Raw genomic sequence first — 17,699 nt, 5'->3', positions numbered from 1 at the left:
ACCCCAGTAATTAATTAGCTGAAGGGACACCCTGTCTCTGCACAGTTGCACTAGAAACTGTCTTGAGGTCCCACCTACATACCCACACTCATAGCCTGAAACCGACTCAGCTGCTGAATTACATTTTTACCCAGAATGCAGCATGCACCTTCACAGTGTTCAGAGAGTTTTCCAAGCATGGAGAAACATTCCAAATACTTACTCTAAAGCACACACATCAGATTAAGGGGGACTTTTATTTTTCTTAGCAGTACAATCAGAAGAGTTCAATTTTACAAACGTTACTTCAGCAAATGATTTTTGTTTAGTTCATCTCTATCCCTTGATTCACGTTGGACAGGCATCACTCACATCCAAGTGGTTCAGGCATTGAGGTATTTTGCATGGTGTTTGATGTGATCATTAATAAATGTAGCAATGAAAAAATAGCTGTGATCATAACCCTAGAAAAGAGCAACAACAAAGAAATCAGCAAACAACATAAGGTTTGTAATAAAGGAATCATGCTAAGCTCTCTTATAGGAAAGGTAATGACTCTCTTGGTTTGATCCATTTTAAGAAATACCTGGATTATGTCTAAAAATGGTAAAGAATATCCAACAGGTTAGGTATATATGAACACTAGAAAGCTAAACAAACAGAAAGTACCTTAACCTGCCCAAATCTGGGCCACTAAGCTAGACAGGGGTGTCAGCTCCAGACTGAGATGCAATCGGAGAGAACAGTTCCCACTGTCCTACTGGTAAAACATAGGGTATATGGATAACACAGCCCGGGTCTGAATTACCTCTCCATCCATACTGCTAAAATGATGTCAACCTCTGAACCACTCCCCTTCATCAGCACTAACTTTAGGTGCAGGGTTTATGATAAATCAGAGAGGACAATCCCTCACTCTCCAGACCTGGGCCCCTCACTGGGTCTGGCTGGAAGTTGTCAGTGGCTTACAAAGACTCCATTGCTCTCAGGACAGTGTTGTTTTGGGTCACTGCACTATAGGAAAAAGCAATCCTTCCACCCAGGTCCTTAAGTGATTCTAAGATTTTAAGCAGTCCCAACCCTTTCCTGATTTACACAGACACATGCAAACTAAATCATCATGAAATTTTATGTTGAGCACAATACCCACAGCACAGAGAAGAGATCCAGCAAAAGGCCATCTGTCACTTTGCTTGTACAGTGACTGTGATACTTAGTAAAAATGACTAATGCTGTGTCTTCAGCCAAGCACTGGCAACTCGAGCCACCACCGAGGGATCGGCCTGTACAAACTGGAATTGTGACGGCACCTAGTGGTGAAGTGCAGCTAAATCAGGTGGATACTGCATCCCTTGATGGCCGATACAACAGAAAGTGTCACTTCCCACCCTCTTCCTCGCTTGGCCAGGGACAAGAGTGAGAGCATGTCCCGTTCACAAGATACTCTCTTCACTGCCTGCTGCATAGATCCAAAAATCACAAAGCAAGAACCCAACAATCAAGGGCTGCAGAAGCAACTTGCCTGCTGCAGTCTGAAGACTACTGGGATTTTTTGCTCTGTGCAGGCAGCGATGAAGTTATCAGGCAGTAACTGGCCTGCAGATAGGAACTGGTCATCTTTGCCCTGATCAATCAAGATGTCAAGGCGAGGGCCTGAGTAGGCCTTCACAAGCTGTGTAGCATCATATGCCTGCAAAAATAAATGAGAAGCAACATCCAGTTACATATGTGTGGCTGGATCCACTTTGCTGACTTCAAGGAAAGAATGGCACAGAGAGGGTACTGGGCAGCATGATCAGGACACCAAGTTACACTTTGGAAGAGCAAAAAACTCCGGAAATTCCAAGCAATTGAAAATTAATACCCACGGTCTAAAAAGGGCAAATTGTATGATCTACCTAATTTCCAAGTTGGCAGTTTGACCGAACAGAATCCAGCCCAGGAGAATCAGAAAACAGCAATATAATCAGTACTGATTCACACCCTTGTTCAGACACTAGATCCTGCTAAAGAAACTTGGTATCTTGATGTAACTACTTTGGCAGCACACATCATAACTTAAAGGCTCTAAACATACATGTATCAAAATGAAATTGTGTGTGGGGAACACGTTTCCTGTGGGGTCCTGTGCTTGGTACAGGCTCAAAATAAAAAATTCCTTTAAAAAGACAGCAAAGTCTTTAAGGCTGTGGAGAAGACTGGTCACCAACAAACAGCAAAGCTGAAGTCCTGCACCAAGGCATCAGAGCCATCCTTCCAGGATGCCTTTAGATCCAAAAACAACACTACAATGGAAATGGGAGCTTGGGCTCAACCAAGCATTGTGGCCTTGGTATAAAATGATGCTGCACATATTTACATGGCAATCTTAAGCCAAAATACAGAAATCAGAGGTTGTATATCTGTGCCAAAGGCAAGTCTAAGTGGACTGGGTTTACAGAACAAAGCAAGTTAAGGGGACAAAAAAACAGGTTTTGTTTTGGGGGTTGTTCTGTTTTGTTTTGTGTCACAACAAATAAATTAAGTCTAATCAAGTCTAACTGGTGATTTCTAAGTATACAAGCTACTCTATTAGCAATTATAAAAGCAGCTAGCACTCTCCTTTTCTGTAGTGTTTTAATCAGATCTGGATGTCTTCCTAGCAGGTACTTCAATCAAATTTCCAAGGGATTTAACTGCAGCTTGTGCTTATTTACAAGGAAATCTGAGTACCTGGTCATGATGATCCCTTCAGCTTAGTTCTAGAAATACAGTGCAATGTTTAATCTGAGATTAAGAACACTGAACAGCTGCCCAAATAATGCAGCAGCATGCAGATAAAAATTTTTGTATCTCAGCCATTCATATATGACTACTTACATCTCAAAATTAAGGCCCGGGAGCTAAACCCTAACTTTGTCTAGTTTAATCCTGTTCTACAGGATATGAATTTCCAAGTATCCAATGGGCTCCTCTTCCAGCTGCCTCCCACAGGCTGCCCCTGAAGATGCCATGAGGCTCATCAGTCTCTGAACAGTTTGCAGCAGGCTTTTTTCAGGCTACTACAAAATCAACTGATCATAAATCAACTGCTCACAATTCTTCTTAGCACAGATTTTTACATTTTCATAAACCAGAGAGAAACGTAGTCAATTTGATGAGAGACCTCAATCTCATTACATTTTTATAAGCACCATCAGGCAACAGCAAGTCATACCCACCAAAAACAAACAAATGCTTTTCCATGCTTAGGGGTGTAGCAAAACAACAGCATCAGCTCAGGGGAACCCCAGAGTTTCATTCCAGACTCCTGCTGCGATATATTTACAGATCACTCATTCATGTGTTATTAAAGAACTGTGGTTGCAACACATACCTCCCACTTGCTTGTATCTGGTCCCAGATATCCACCAAAGGCTTTCTTCCCCCACTGACACTGAATTGGGTTGCAGATAGGAGCAAATGCCGATACAGACTGCTCAGAAAGAAAGCATGAAAAAAAATACTATGTAACAATGAACTCCTGAAACTGAAACTGTTGATACATTTAATGCTGTAACAGAACTCAGAATTCTTCTGCCACATCTACAGAATCATAGAATCACAGAATCAGCCAGGTTAGAAGGGACCTCCAAGATCATCAAGTCCAACCCCTGATCCACTACCACCATGGTTACTAGACCATGGCACTAAGTGCCACATCCAATCTCATCTTAAAAACCTCCAGGAACAGAGAATCCACCACTTCCTTGGGCAGCCCATTCCAGTGCCTGATTACCCTCTTGTCTTACTGATAGCTGCCTGGGAGAAGAGACCAACCCCCACCTGGCTACAACCTCCTTTCAGGCAGTTGTAGAGAGTGATGAGGTCTTCCCTAAGCCTCCTCCAGGGAAATCTCTATAAGCATTAGTATACCTTATATAACCTATACTGTATCTTACTTTGTACTTTCCAGGATTCTTCAGAGCAAGAATAAGAGCTCCATGACCTCCCATGGAATGGCCAAAAATAGACATCCGTTCAGAGTCAGTTGGAAAATTGGCATTTATTAGTTTAGGCAGCTGTAAAGGAAACAACAGTGTAATAAAAATGTTAAAGCAACTTGAGTGTGTTTAAGAAAAAAATCACACAACAAATTAACTAGCCAATTAACTAACACATTTTAATGCCACGAAGCCACTGAAACCAAAGGTACATCTGTGTTCCAGCCTGACATCTGTGATCATGGACTGTAAAATCAAAAGGAAACAATGCAACAAATAATAAGTAACTCAAACTATCTCTAGAGAAATCTATCATAACCTTGTAATACAAGATGTGGGAATTTCCTGAGAGAAATTTCTTGATAGAGACATAAATATGCATGTGCTCCTGTAAGTGACCAGAATGGCAAATTTTTCTTGGGATACTATTTTTTCCCCATATTCCTATTAACTCTGGTTTTATTGCAGACCACACGAAACACGTAAGAGTAAACTGGACACTCACCTTTCTAATATACATCTCAAGGATCTCCTTTTACACCCAGTTAAAGAACCACCTCCCCATCCCCCATAAGACAGCAAAAACTGTGAACAGGCAATACAGCTGAAGTACTGGTGCAGTGAAATGCAGTGGGTTGTTTCACAAGCAGCAGAGCAGAGATTTTACAGGAGCAGAGAATGCACAGGTAACAAACTAAGATCAGAAGCACAGGCCAACCCTGTAGCATCTCCAGCAGGAAAGCAGACTCAAGGAGTTCCTGCTCAAGCCCTGCCAGATGTTATCATCTCTGTGCTGTGGTTCTCTCTCTTCTCAGTTCTATGACAATGTCTGTTTGGTGGGGAAAGGCCTAACAACTGGATAAATCCGATCACTGAAACAATCAGGGATTCAAAAAGAAAAAATACATTCTTTTTATAACAGAGAAAAGTAAGAAAATGACAAACTATCCACAGGCTATCGAAATCACCTTAAGCAAACTTTGGTGCTAGGAACAAAGAGTATGACTGAACCATACCCCTTTACCCTACCCAGCATCAACAGGAGCAAAGTTACCTCATCTTTTATGTAGGAATACATTCTGTAGTTTGTTTTCCAAGGATCTTCAGTGGCATCCACATAAAAACCAGCACCAGTGCCAAAATCCCAGCTTTCATCTTCTCCTTCAACATTGCAGCCACCTAGAATGAAAATTCTTTCTACAGTTACTGTCTTTACTACATGTTCAGAATTGGAGAACCTGCCATACAAATCAGAGACTTGGGACTCAAGTTTCCCAATCATCATATCTCTACCCCTCCAAATACAAAACAATTCAGATTTTCATTCATTAGTACAGTGTTTTCAACCGTTATTTCAACAACCCTTTCAAAATGTCACTTACGTAATACCTGCATATATATCAAACTTCTAAATAGTTTCAGTATCTCTTCATAACTAAATATGACATACAGATCTCTCCTAAATTACTTCTGTAAAGCTTTGTCCAATTTACCTAGGGACTGAATCAAAAGTTGTTATTTGTTAATTGGCCCTATCAGCTTATTTCAGTCTCTAGGCCTCATCCTATCAAGTACAAGAAACTACGTGAGAAATCAAAACTGAAGAAAATTTCCTTTCCCCCAGAACTCGTATCACCAAATAGTGTGTCTAGGCCAACTTATGTGCTTCAAATAATGTCTGCTGACCTTCCTTTCTAAGATTCTAGAGAATAATAACACTTACTGTTCCTGTAATTTCTTAAGTCTATACCTCTACCTTTTCTGCAATTCATTTCATTGCTTCCACCTATATCTCTCCATGAAACTTAAGTAGCTTCTTCTTCGAATAACTGCAGGGTTGTAACCTCTTTTCCAAGGCTACGCTTTCAAACTAAATTTGCAGATGTGTCCTTGAAAGTAATACATCCCATCCAGTCCTCCCTTTGATTAGTCTGTGATTTACCAGCCTGGTTTGCAGAACAGAATGTAATATTTCAAGGTATATGTGGTAGGAAAATAATGGCCTCTCTTTCTCCAAAATGTTCCTAGTTTCTGCAATCCAAAATTACATGGGTTTTTACCACTGTCAGATTACACTGCAAACCCATGTGTAATTTGACAGTGCCTCATACTTTGTGTAAAGATACCTGCCACGCTGTCACAGCATGAAATCAGATTTGCACAAGGATTCAAAGTTGACTCTGCTCTAGACTGACATGCCCTTGAATGCTGAGTGATTTCATAACTTAACAGTCCAGCAGCCCCAGGGACTCAGGGCGCTTACACAACATGTTGGATATAGAAAGTCTATCTTTGGTACCTCGGAGATAGACAAAAACCCAGTAAGTCCTGCCAGGCAATGAAGGCAGTGCTCATTATCCTAAAAGAAACTTTCGTGAAGCCTTGAAAAACCAGAAATTTGAAAAGAAATCTGCATAATACTGCTCAGCACACCTGCCTGGAAAAGCAAACCCCTTAAAAGAAGGAAAAGTAAAGTCTACCAAGGCCTGACAGAGGGTCTGTAATGACAGGTATTTAATGATTTCATGCAGTCTTTTTACCCACCAGGTACATTTCCTAGCTCCTGGAAGATAATTCTCATTTAGCCATAACTACACAGTTAAAAGGCATATGTAAGCATTTTCACTGCACGTGCTCAGATCTCTTAACTAATCATTATATTTTAATTGCTCTTCATTTGTTTCTCCAGACAGCTTAAAGAGACTTAAGATCATTTGGAGTCTCTGAGCTAAAATTTAAGAGTATAATATGAAACACATACTGAATTTCATCCAAATAGCGAAGCAATCCTTATGAGTTATTAGACTTAAAGGCACAAGAGAAGCTGCCAAAAGGGATTTAAAAAAAAATGGACACAGCAATGAATATGCAAATGCAGTTACACATTGATGGAGACAATTTACACAGACAACATCAAAAACAAGTTCCAATATAATCACTCAATGTCAATAAGGCAAAGGTTAGCTGCCCATCTCTGGCCTGCAGCAAATAGCAACAATGAAGTGTAAAGTTCATTCATACACAAGTTTTGCTCTTCTGTCTCTCTTCTTCACTAGAAATATGTATTTATGTTCTTTGACCTGACACAACTTCAAAACCTCAATGTGAAAAATATTTTATGGACAGAATATCACATCATTTCAATATTGTCTCTATTCAGATCTAACCCATTAAAGCTTAGGAAACAGTGGAAGACTGCCACCTTTGTATATAGCACCCATGAGAGTTTAGCAGAATCCAGTAAATATGAAACATAAAACACTGAATCCCCAAATGACTCTATTTCCAATAAGTGCTGATCCACGATTTTCAGGTTTCCCATACTCAGCCTTATACAAATAACAGCACAACATTTAAAAACTCCGTTCATCAGTAGTCTATTGTAGTGGGAGGGGGGGAAGGGTTTCTGGCTTGTTTTTCCAATTATGGAATCCTCTACAGACATGTGTTTAATTGGCTTTAGAAGACAGAATACGATAAAGAGCAAGCATCACAGCTTTGTGTCACAACACAGTTCTGCAGGTTTTACAGAGTCTCAGCAAGTCACAAAGTGTCAGCAAGAATTCTAATAACATATGATTCTTGTTTCACTTTTCTTTCCTCTCCTCATTCATTCTGACTTCAATGGCCCCTTTGTTCTGGTTTTAGTGCCACAACAGCAAGAGAGTTTCAAATGTCGAACCCTCACTACCACGTTATTAAGTACATACACAACATGATCTAGCGAACAATTCAAGATACAGAAGGTGAGGTCATACTCTGACTCAGGTGGGCAACACACTTTGTAGCAAACTGCAGCACTCCATTAGCCAAGGACAGAGACAGTGCCCTTCAGTGTAACGACTCTTATGACTCTTGCTAGAACTTACGTGGGCTTGTGTCTGGTGCAACCACAATAAGACCGTGTTCAGCTGCAGCTTGTTGAAAACCAGCTTTTGTTATAAAATTCTGTTCTGTGCAAGTTAACCCTAGAGAAATAAAAATATCATTGGTTACCCATCATTTACAGTATACCAGTTTCAAAACCCTTCTTGACAGAAAAGGTTTTGAAAAACAAGGGATTCCTATCTCCATAAGCATGGAAAAGTCTTTTCACTAGGTTCAACAATATTTAACAATCCACAGGAACAGACACAGTTGCATGTCAGGTCTAGTAACACTAACACTAACATGTGATCAAAACCAGGTCAGTGTGTACTCTGTATCCCCTTGAGTCCCTACTCATATAGCTTATAGTGCCCTCAAGTACCATGAATTTAAATCCATTAACCACAGACACTGTTGCTAAGGTTGACATCCTTTACTTTTGACACCTAACCCTGTAACTATATTTTTCTGTCTACTGCCATCTCAGCTGTTTGCATCACAGAATTACACGTGTGGTCCGACAAAGTTCACATACTTTAGGCGGTATAAGGGCCTGTAAGCACTTTGCTCCAAACCCACAGCAATCCATGCCTTCTGTACTGCAGCAGGCCCAAATTAAGTCCAATTACAAATAAATAATACTCCACACTAATATTTTAATTTTTCTTCATTGTGCAATTTGAGAGGGCTTAATGATTCTTGTTTTCTCTGAGGACAAGTTGCAAATAACCTCATTTGATGGATATACTAGCCAAGACAGCATGGTTTACATTCAAAAAATAAATGTGCTGCATGGCTCAGAGCTCTTCAGATAATTTTGATGTTTCTAACATTAAGGATAAACATTTTTACGTAGTCTGCTGTCATTCTCCAAATCAGATCTACTAGCTATTTTGTGTAATGAATACATACAAGGAGCATATTATTCACACTAACAGTCAAGTCTCCCGCTTTCTAAACAGAAGTCTCAATAAAGCAACTCCTATAATTACAGGACAGAGTTTCTGCTTTTCATCTTGAATAATAGGAAAAAAACCCAACGATTTAATTAATTTATCCAAGAGCCTTCACCAACATAAATCTGACCATTATTTATGCAATAAATAATGCCTTAACATTATTTATGCAGTTTTGGTGCAAGACCCAGCTCTATGGGAGATGGCAGAAATAGGATGGAGAAACAAAGCCAGGATAACTGGGAGCACATGTCTGTACACGCAGACTCATCCCAGCCTGGCTTACATCCAGCAAGACAGCAGCTGGATAGGAAGCTGCAGGAGCTGGAGAGACAAAGAAAGGAAGCTGTGGATGGAAAACTTCACTGCTCTTGCACAACCTTGTTCAGCCCCCGGCCCTTTCTGATCCTACAGAAGGCCCTTTCTGATCTTCCTTACTCTAGATGTGTATGCACTAAGGCAGCTAACAGCACCTCTCTCTTCAAGTTCATCAGCTTCCCCCTGCAAAACAGCACTCAGAATAAGGTGGAGTCCACAGGACAAATGTGCTGGCTTCCATGGGCTGTATTTCACATCCCTACTCTGTTAGCTGAAGCAGTCTGTCATAAAAAAACAGAAGCAGGAGGTGCCCCAGTGGGAAGGCCTCTCAGAACCTTTAAATGTATAAGTTTTGGAACAAAAAGTATGAACATTTTAGAACACAAGGGCAGAATATTTTGAACACTGAGCATTTAGAACTGGTAGGCTACCCCCAAGGCTGGCTGCATCCTAATGTATCACAGTACACTCAAAGTAAATGCTTCTTCCAGAAGATGATCTTTTGTAGAATTCAAGAGCTCCCACTTTAGTACCTCTACATTAGGTTTTCAGTAACCTTAGCTCAGTAGCTTGAACATGTTTATCTTTTTTAAATTACTGAAATTCACGTTACTTACCCGAGAGCCAATACAGCACAGGACACTTTCCAGTTTCTGCTTTTGGAGGCAAGTAGATTCCAAATTTCATTTTGCATTTTAGCTCTGCACTGTATTAATAAAAGACTCCTTGTTATCACCACTACTTGATTAAGAAGATCACTATCATTAAAAAAAAGAAAGGTAACTCAATGCATTTAATTCAAAGAGAGATTTTGTCAGTGAATTGTAACAGCTAAGGTAAATGAAGTGAAAAGCCATTTTTAAACTCAGCCTTACACTCGAATTGGCAACAGCTGACTTTCCTACCTTGTTCTGAACATCCTTACAACAGAGGCTTACAAATAAGCCACATTTTTGCAGTGGGAACAGTTTGAAAACTGAATTCTGAACCCCAGCAATATTTAACTTGAGCTTTGGCTATTAAATTGCAAAGTAATTTTTACTGAAGAACTATCTACTACATCTGTCTGCTCTTTTCCTGAGTGCATAGAAGTGAAATATCTAGTAGAGTGAATGGAACTTTGCACCCACAGTGATTCTCTGTGCCGCAAATAAGACAATCCAAAGTGATGGAGCTTCATTTTCAAAGGTAAAAATAGCGGCTTCGTATCTCAGATCTGCAGCACTAAGTACACTAGATTATGTTAAACATTAACACAGAAATACAAGAACGCAGCCAAAGCAGCAGAAGACATTATTTCTTACTGAAATATGGATATTAGTGAGAACGTGCTATTTTCCTGTAGACTGAAAACACTGACAGCAATGACAGTATGTGTTCAGCCCCATGCTAAACATCTAGGCTGCTTTAGAGGTGTTTACCTGTCGTGTTCAAACACCTTCTGGAAACCCTCAAAGCATTTGTTGCTGGAAACTTGTTTCAGAGCCATGATTTTAACTGCAAAAAAAGGGGAGCAAGTTAAATTTGAAAATAAAACATTCCTGGACTTACAGTGAGTTTTGAGAAAAGAAGAGTTGAGTACAACTTGAAATATCTTTGTTTAGTTTTGTAGTTTTTCAGAATCTTCTGAAAACACTTTCTGATCTTTCATTAGCTTTTTATTTCCCCACAGAAAAGGGACAGGGGAGACTGAACTCTTGTGAGCAGGACGGGCAAAGCCTTCCTGATTTCCTACAGACCCACATCTTCAATCACCTTTACCTCTGGAGTAACTGTGGCTTGCTCTTTGTCTACCAACACCGCTACCCAACAAGCAATCTCATGTGCTGTGGTTAACCTGCAGCTGCCTGTGACATGGGGCCAGGCTGCTACCTCCACAATGACTGTACAGGAGATAAACCTGTCCCACCTTTCACTCGCTGTGTGTGGCCGTATCCAGCCACTAATTACCACAATACTGAGGACTGTTCTCATCTTTGATGGAAATTAATTACCATGTTCTAACACTCTGTGGGATGGCAGAAACGGAGAAGCAGAACGGTTATTTCCATGGCAAGCAGTATGAAAAATACAAGCAGAGAAAGAGTAATGGGAATTTTAGAATAGCTGGTAGCGCAAAAGTAGCAAATTTGCTAAGGAAATTTGGGAAGGCTGACAAAGAAGTGGACACTGTCAGCTTGCACAGGCAGTAAGGCCAACCAGGCAGCTGAAAGTGGGACAGACCAAAAGTGTCACAGAATATACTGAGTTGGAAAGGGCCCACTAAGATCATCAAGTCCAACTCTTAGCGGGACAGCCCGAAGAATCCTACCGTGTACCTGAGAGCACTGTTCAAATTCTTCCTGAACTCTGTCAGGCTTGGTGCTGTGACCACTGCCCTGGGGAGCCTGTTCCAGTGCCCAGCCACCCTCTGGGTGAAGAACCATTTTCCAATACCCAACCTAAACCTCCCCTTACACAACTTTAGGCCATTCACTCAGGTCCTGTCACTGGTTGCCAAGGTCAGCATACAAGAAAATCCTGAGGAGAAACCAGGTAATATCACACCAGGTAACAAACGTCAAACCGAAAACGTTTCATCCCTAAGAGCTGTGCGCTTCTGTGGGGCACCGGCCAAGAAAAGACACGCACCACGGAGAGCCCTCAGGGGCTGATCGTTGTCTTCTATCACCCCGGTGGGGCCGGAGCCGAGGGGTGCCCACCAGGCAGTGCCTTACACCCATCCCACCGCAGCACCGAGCTAGAGGGGCTGAAGCAGTACCAAGGCCCCGGCCCCGGCTCCGCTCGGGACGCCCCTTTCCGTTTCCACACAGCCAGTCCTGCCCGCTGCCCCTGAGCGCTCTCCTGTGCCTCCATTTCCACCCTCCCGCCCTCGGAGACAGGGATCCCTCCCCCGCGGCCTCCTACCGGCCGGGCCCGCACGGCCCCGCCACTGCCGCTGTCGCCGCCCGCTCTCCCCGCAGCGCGGCCCCGGCCCGGCCGCCCCGCGCTCCCCACCCCGCACCGCCTGGCCCGCAGCCCCTTCGCCCCCTCCCTTACCGCGGCGGGGCGGCGGGTCCGAGCGCGGGCGGTGCGGGGCGAGGGGCGGCCCCTGCGCGCAGGCGGCCTCCGGCGCCCCCGCCCCGCCCCCGGCTCCCGCCCGCCATGGTGCGGAGAAGGGCCAGCTGGGTAAGGAGCACTCCTGAGCGTCCGCGCTGCAGGGGTGGCCCTCGCGGCTCTGAAGGAGAATATATTGAGCAGTAAAAAAATTAAGAATTAAATAAAAAATTAATCCAAATGATCTGATAATAGTGGACTGTTCGAAGCAGCAAGTGTTTCTGTTAGTGTCATTGTCCCTCTTCAAGGGTAGACAAAAGGCCTGAGCTGGGACTGCTGCGTCTGTACGTTCTACATGTTTTACCTCCCCTCAGTATTTTACAGGTCTTCACAGCAGCTGCCACCTGACAGCCTGCTAATTTTATAATGGACCCAAATTCTAGTGTAGGTATTTTACACCTCACCTGCAAGATAGCAAAGTTAGGCAGACAATTCGTAGTGTTTCCATCTTATTCATAACCCAAATTATCTCACTTTCTGCTGTTAGAGGGTCTGGTCTCTTCTTTTATTTTTTTTTTTTTTAAATTTCTTATTTATTTATTTATTTATTTATTTATTTATTTATTTGCAGTTAAACGTGCCTATCAGTTGTCAAAAAGTGTCCTCAGCAAAGCTCTCTCCCTCTTTGTAGTTTTGTACCATGTATCGCATTGGCAGCAACTATTTTTGCCCATAACATTTTGCAGTCTGTACTTTGCCAAGGTGACAGTAATTCCCTTTGTATTTTTGATCCTTTTTTCCAGCAAGGCACAGTACTGACAATTTTGTACCCTCAGAACTTTGTATTCTTCCCTGGCAGATCTCTTTGGACTGCAGCTACTGGACCTTAGACCTGGGCCACACATCCTGCCTTTCAGAGCAGCTTGGCTATCTTGTCTCTCTACTTGGATGTAGTTGATACAAATAGTCTGTCTCTGAGCTGTTTAGATTTCCTTTTCTCAGTATTTCTTTGTCAAGATGGAGTTAAGTTGCCATTAATCAAATTAAATTCTGTTTCTTCTTGTATTTCTCTAGCACTCTTCAGGTTGTTGTCGATCTTGTCTATCTCGCATTGGCCCCAGCACGCCTGTAGGAAATGTGGGTAGAGCCCTTCTCAAATCTTCGTTCACAAAGCCTAGCCATGATCATGATGATATGATGTATGCCCAGCTTGCATAAAATAAACTCTTTACAAAGATGAAAGGATGTATTTTCTCCAATTTTGTGAGTAGAGAATTGAGGCAAAAGAGGGGACCCTTTGCTTTCTGTAGCTGTTTGCATTTGTGCAAAACACTAAAATGTTTAGTTGGTAATATAACTTTGTTTAGTTGGTAATATAACTTTGCAAAGATATCAGTGACAGTGTACAGCAGATTAGATAATGAGTGACTCATTCAAGTTCACAGAGAAAGTTTTTTGGAAAGTCAGGAACTGAACTCAAGTCTCTTTGGCATGACCCAAAAATCAGCAATTAAAAAAAGGCATGACTGTGGCATAGGAAAAAGAACGACCATTCTCAACAGGTGAACTCTCAAGTAGTTAACTCCGTGTATGTGATTATGGATGGGGTATAAATATTAAACAAATTCTTCTTCTATGAGTGCAGTTCTTAATGAAGGAGTATGTGTTTGCTTTGAACATTCCCTGCAGTACATAAAACTCCCTTCAGTTTCTGGAGCTGATGATTAGATTTCGTCTTGCTGCTAAAAGGAAGTGAAACGAAAAAATACCCAGCAAGACAGAGTTGTAAAATCATTTTGATTTTAGGGATCTGGGATGTTGTTAATAGCACACAAGGATTGAAGACAGATGAGTTTTGTGTGGGTGGGTTTCCTTTGAAAAGCTATTAGTTCGAAAAACAAATTGTCAAGCAGGTCATATCTACAGTTACAAAACATATTTTGACATTTTTCTTACAGTTGTATGTATCTATAAATAAATACCGTGTCTATTATCTTTGCACTGCATGTTCCTAGTGCTGTATGTGTTGCTGCGAGATAGACCTCTTTAGCCACCAGAGCGCTTGTAGCAAATGTGGGTAGAGTCCTTCCCAAATCTTCATTCGTGAAGCCTAGCCATGATGATCTTCAGGTTGTTCCTTCCATCTCTTTCTGTGTGCATTCTGTAGCTCTCTTAATACCCTACTCTCTCTAGCAAGATATTGCCTGGTTAGTTATTTGAGCTAAACTTCAGCCAGTTTTTTTTCTCTCTTAGATATATAGACAGCTCTCATTAAGCCCATCTCCTTTTCCATGGTATCTGCAATTGTTTCTAGCTATTTATTTCTCTCTTGTCAATATAAAAATTGACTAACTCAGGCAGTGATACTGATAAGATTTCTGTGTGTTCTTGGTCTTCCTACCCAAGTCCCTTAGATAGGCTCTGTCCTATTTACTCCCATTTCAGTGACATATGCAGAAGGATACAAATGGCAGCCTGCTGACAGGTTTGCCTGGCCTCCCCACGTCTCCATTGCAGGCATTATTTTTTTATTTCTTTTCAATCAAAAATGAGTGAAAGTAAATGCATAGGTATGTAATGTGAGAGCTGTGTCACAGCCCTCCAGAGAGCTGTTTTCATGGCACAGAGCTGACACACCAGGGTAGTTTCAAGAACATTGTAAGGCAGAGGGAGCCAGGCTGGTACAATCTCTTCTGTGCTGTGGTTAGATCTTTCTGGTTATGTGCATTTGTTTAATATTAATGCCATTTCTGTATCCTTTGAGACAATATCTGCAGCTCTTCATTTTGTTAGCATTCTGCTTATCATTTCAGATTCTCTAAAAAATACCAGATGTGAAACAGGCTTCCTTTCCTTCATCATTAAATGGCTTCTCATATGGTACAGCAAGGCAACCAGTAGAAATAAGAATATTAAAAGAAAGATATATACTCACTTTGGAAAATCTTTTGGCTTATGGATTCTTGCTTTACATATTACATTATTGTTGTATACAACACATACTACTCCAACATACTTTCTGTGAGGTCCTCCTACACAGACAGTGTTTTCTAATATTTTTAGTGCTTTCTAATATTTTACCACTGATCTAATCCAGTGATATGATTTCACATCATCTACCTAGAATTTCTGTTGGCATTAGTAAGAAAGTCTTTGTATTCTGTCAGAAGGGTTTCTGCCTTTTCACCATCCTTTCTGTACTTGGGGAAACATAGTGTTAGGTTCAACTCACTCGAACACATTTGCTGTAAAGCTTCCAGCAAGAAACTTTCACATTGTAGGCAAGCAACCTGTGTCTTAAGCTCATAGCACCAAATTCTTCCTTTCCCATTTTCTTTTCAGAAAGTACAGTCCTTCCCTCAGCATCTGAGTACACACTTTTCCAATGTTTTTGTTGTAATAGTCTGAATTAAGGATGGTAGTTACTAACTTCCTCCTGCCAGTGCTTTTCAGTACTATTTTCTCAGCTTTTTATATGTGATCTCATTTTCATTTTGGTTATTCAGAGCACTGAATTCACACTTCACAGTCCACTTTGCCAGGATATTATTTGTATGTTGTTTTTTTCTGTTAAGAACTTTTCCAGTGTTCTTGATAGCAATTGTTCATAATTTAGCCATTTATGATTCCAATGTGGTATTTGTAAAAATTCTTAAATTGTCTTATTAGCTCAGTTGGTTAAAACTTGGTGCTAATTACAGCCAGGGTTACAGTTTAGATCCCCTGTATGGGCCATTCGTTTAAGAGTTGGACTCAGTGATCCTTGTGGGTCCTTTCCAGCTCAGAATATTCTGTGATTCTGTAAATCTATGCTTTATACCATGGTATTGGTAATTTCCAAGCAACATATATGGGTGGTAACAGTATAATCTCTCAGTATTTTTTCAGGTGACTGTATTGACAAAACCTGTTTTAAGCCTTTAGCTTTTCAAGGGAGAAACTCTGCACAGGGAAGAGAATTTTCTGCCACTTCGTTGTTATTGATTATTTTTTCTGTTTCCTTTTCTTTACCATATCCCTCTATCTTACTTTTTGTCTTAGATAGAAGATAGATCTTCTGAAGTTTCTTTTCTTTCTTCCCATACCATCAGGATTTCACCTGGGTGCAACTTATCATGTCATTAACTGCTGTGCCTTCAAGGCAGTTCTATATTTTTTCTTCAGCTTGCCCAACATGCTTCTTATTCAACAAAACCCAAAGCAGAGGCTAGAATCTACACACACTCACTTTATCTGCAAACATTGAGGTCTTTTTATCTTTTGCTCCATTTCTTGATTTCATTACTTCTTTTTTGTTCATTAGAGACTTATCATTTGAGTCCATAGGTCTTTTTGGGAAACAGTATTGTCCTTTGGTCTTGCTTGCACTGTAACACAAGTTACACAGCTCCTCTGACTTCTCTTTAATTTGGCCATATCTTCTGTTGGTGTTTCTGCAGCACTGCACTGGTGATCTGGAATGGCCTCAATAGCTCTGAGCAGCTGTGAGATTGAGCATGTTCATGAACCTTCTTTGCTGAGAGACTGTGGGAAATATATATGCACAGAAAATTTGCAGTTGCAGAAACAAGTAATTTGTGAGAAGAAATTAGAAAAAGTTAATTTTTTTTAAAAAAATTATTGGTTCTTGGAGCAGTTAAAGTACTAAAATCTTTTCTGGGGGGAGGTGGGTAGTAGAAAACAAGCATGCTTCTTTTATTACAGTAATGTAAGAAATATTAGTAATACTTGCTTATTACAACTAATACTAAATCCAGTGTGGAATATGCATCTGATAATTCTGTCAGAAAGTTTTTTTCTTTTAATGCTTTATAATTAAAAATTAAGCAGTCTTGCTTTTTTATAGTAAATTAACTGCATATATTTGCACTGTCTTTTGTTTTCTATTTTTTTCTAGTAGAGATTAATTTTGAACTTATGAAGAGTCTGCTTGTTTGAGAAATTTTTCTACAGTTTTAAATATCTTATGTATTTTTGGAGCCTTTAAAGCTGTTATTTTGAATTGAGATATTCAAGTAAAATTTGAGGTGTAATTGCAGCTAAGTAAAGATACTGGCTAACAGAAATATAATAGTTAATATCTGACTTAGCAAATGCCAAAGGACAAATTTAAATTCAACTTCAGCCAATAAATAATTTAGTAGAACATTAGGGCTCATCTTACTAATAGGAGCCACAAGGAGAGGTGGAGGCATAAATGCCATTTGTTTAGGCTTATTGCTGTCTTTCCAAGAAGACATGCTATTCTTTAGGTCTTAGGGAACAAATTAAGATGAGCAGCACCAGCTGGCATTCCTAGGATTTCTTGATCCTTACATGAGCCTTGAATTAATACAACTACAGTAGACTTTCTTTCTTGGTCTTGGAGTACAATTCAGGCCACAGATTTGAAGAACATTAGCAAAAAACTTGATTGATCTGAATTTAAAAAAATATAACTGTCTTCTGAATGTCCTCATTTAATTTGATTCAGGCTGAGTAACTGAAATTTCAGAAAAGAATAAGCCTTGAAGAGAACAAGTTTTCAGTCACTAATACACGGGATTATTTAGTTATAACTGGTGTCTAAAAATGGGGGAAA

At 40.5% G+C, this 17,699-nt stretch overlaps 1 protein-coding gene across 3 annotated transcripts; it reads right to left on the bottom strand.

Moving 5' to 3' along the window:
• Positions 1–217: 217 nt before the first annotated feature.
• On the bottom strand, positions 218–12,219 carry ESD (esterase D). 3 transcript variants are annotated; one of them, XM_051778753.1, is made up of 9 exons: positions 12,122–12,219; positions 10,504–10,579; positions 9,700–9,788; positions 7,811–7,909; positions 4,996–5,120; positions 3,900–4,019; positions 3,335–3,433; positions 1,502–1,669; positions 218–443 (listed from the first exon to the last, which is right to left on the bottom strand). In XM_051778753.1, exons 2-9 carry the CDS (start codon positions 10,569–10,571, stop codon positions 363–365), a joined length of 849 nt encoding a protein of 282 aa, XP_051634713.1. In that variant the 5' UTR covers positions 10,572–10,579; positions 12,122–12,219; the 3' UTR covers positions 218–362. The 3 variants fall into 3 exon arrangements, with proteins under 3 accessions (XP_051634713.1, XP_051634715.1, XP_051634714.1); XM_051778755.1 differs by lacking the exon at positions 12,122–12,219 and adding an exon at positions 11,714–11,878; XM_051778754.1 differs by lacking the exon at positions 12,122–12,219 and adding an exon at positions 11,540–11,645.
• Between the last annotated feature and the right edge of the window lie 5,480 nt (positions 12,220–17,699).

This window comes from Manacus candei, unplaced genomic scaffold (genome assembly GCF_025592945.1).
Source record: "Manacus candei isolate 608988 ecotype Guabito, Panama unplaced genomic scaffold, ASM2559294v1 h1tg000014l, whole genome shotgun sequence".
NCBI lineage: Eukaryota > Metazoa > Chordata > Aves > Passeriformes > Pipridae > Manacus > Manacus candei.
This window is presented reverse-complemented; position numbering and strand designations above follow the sequence as displayed.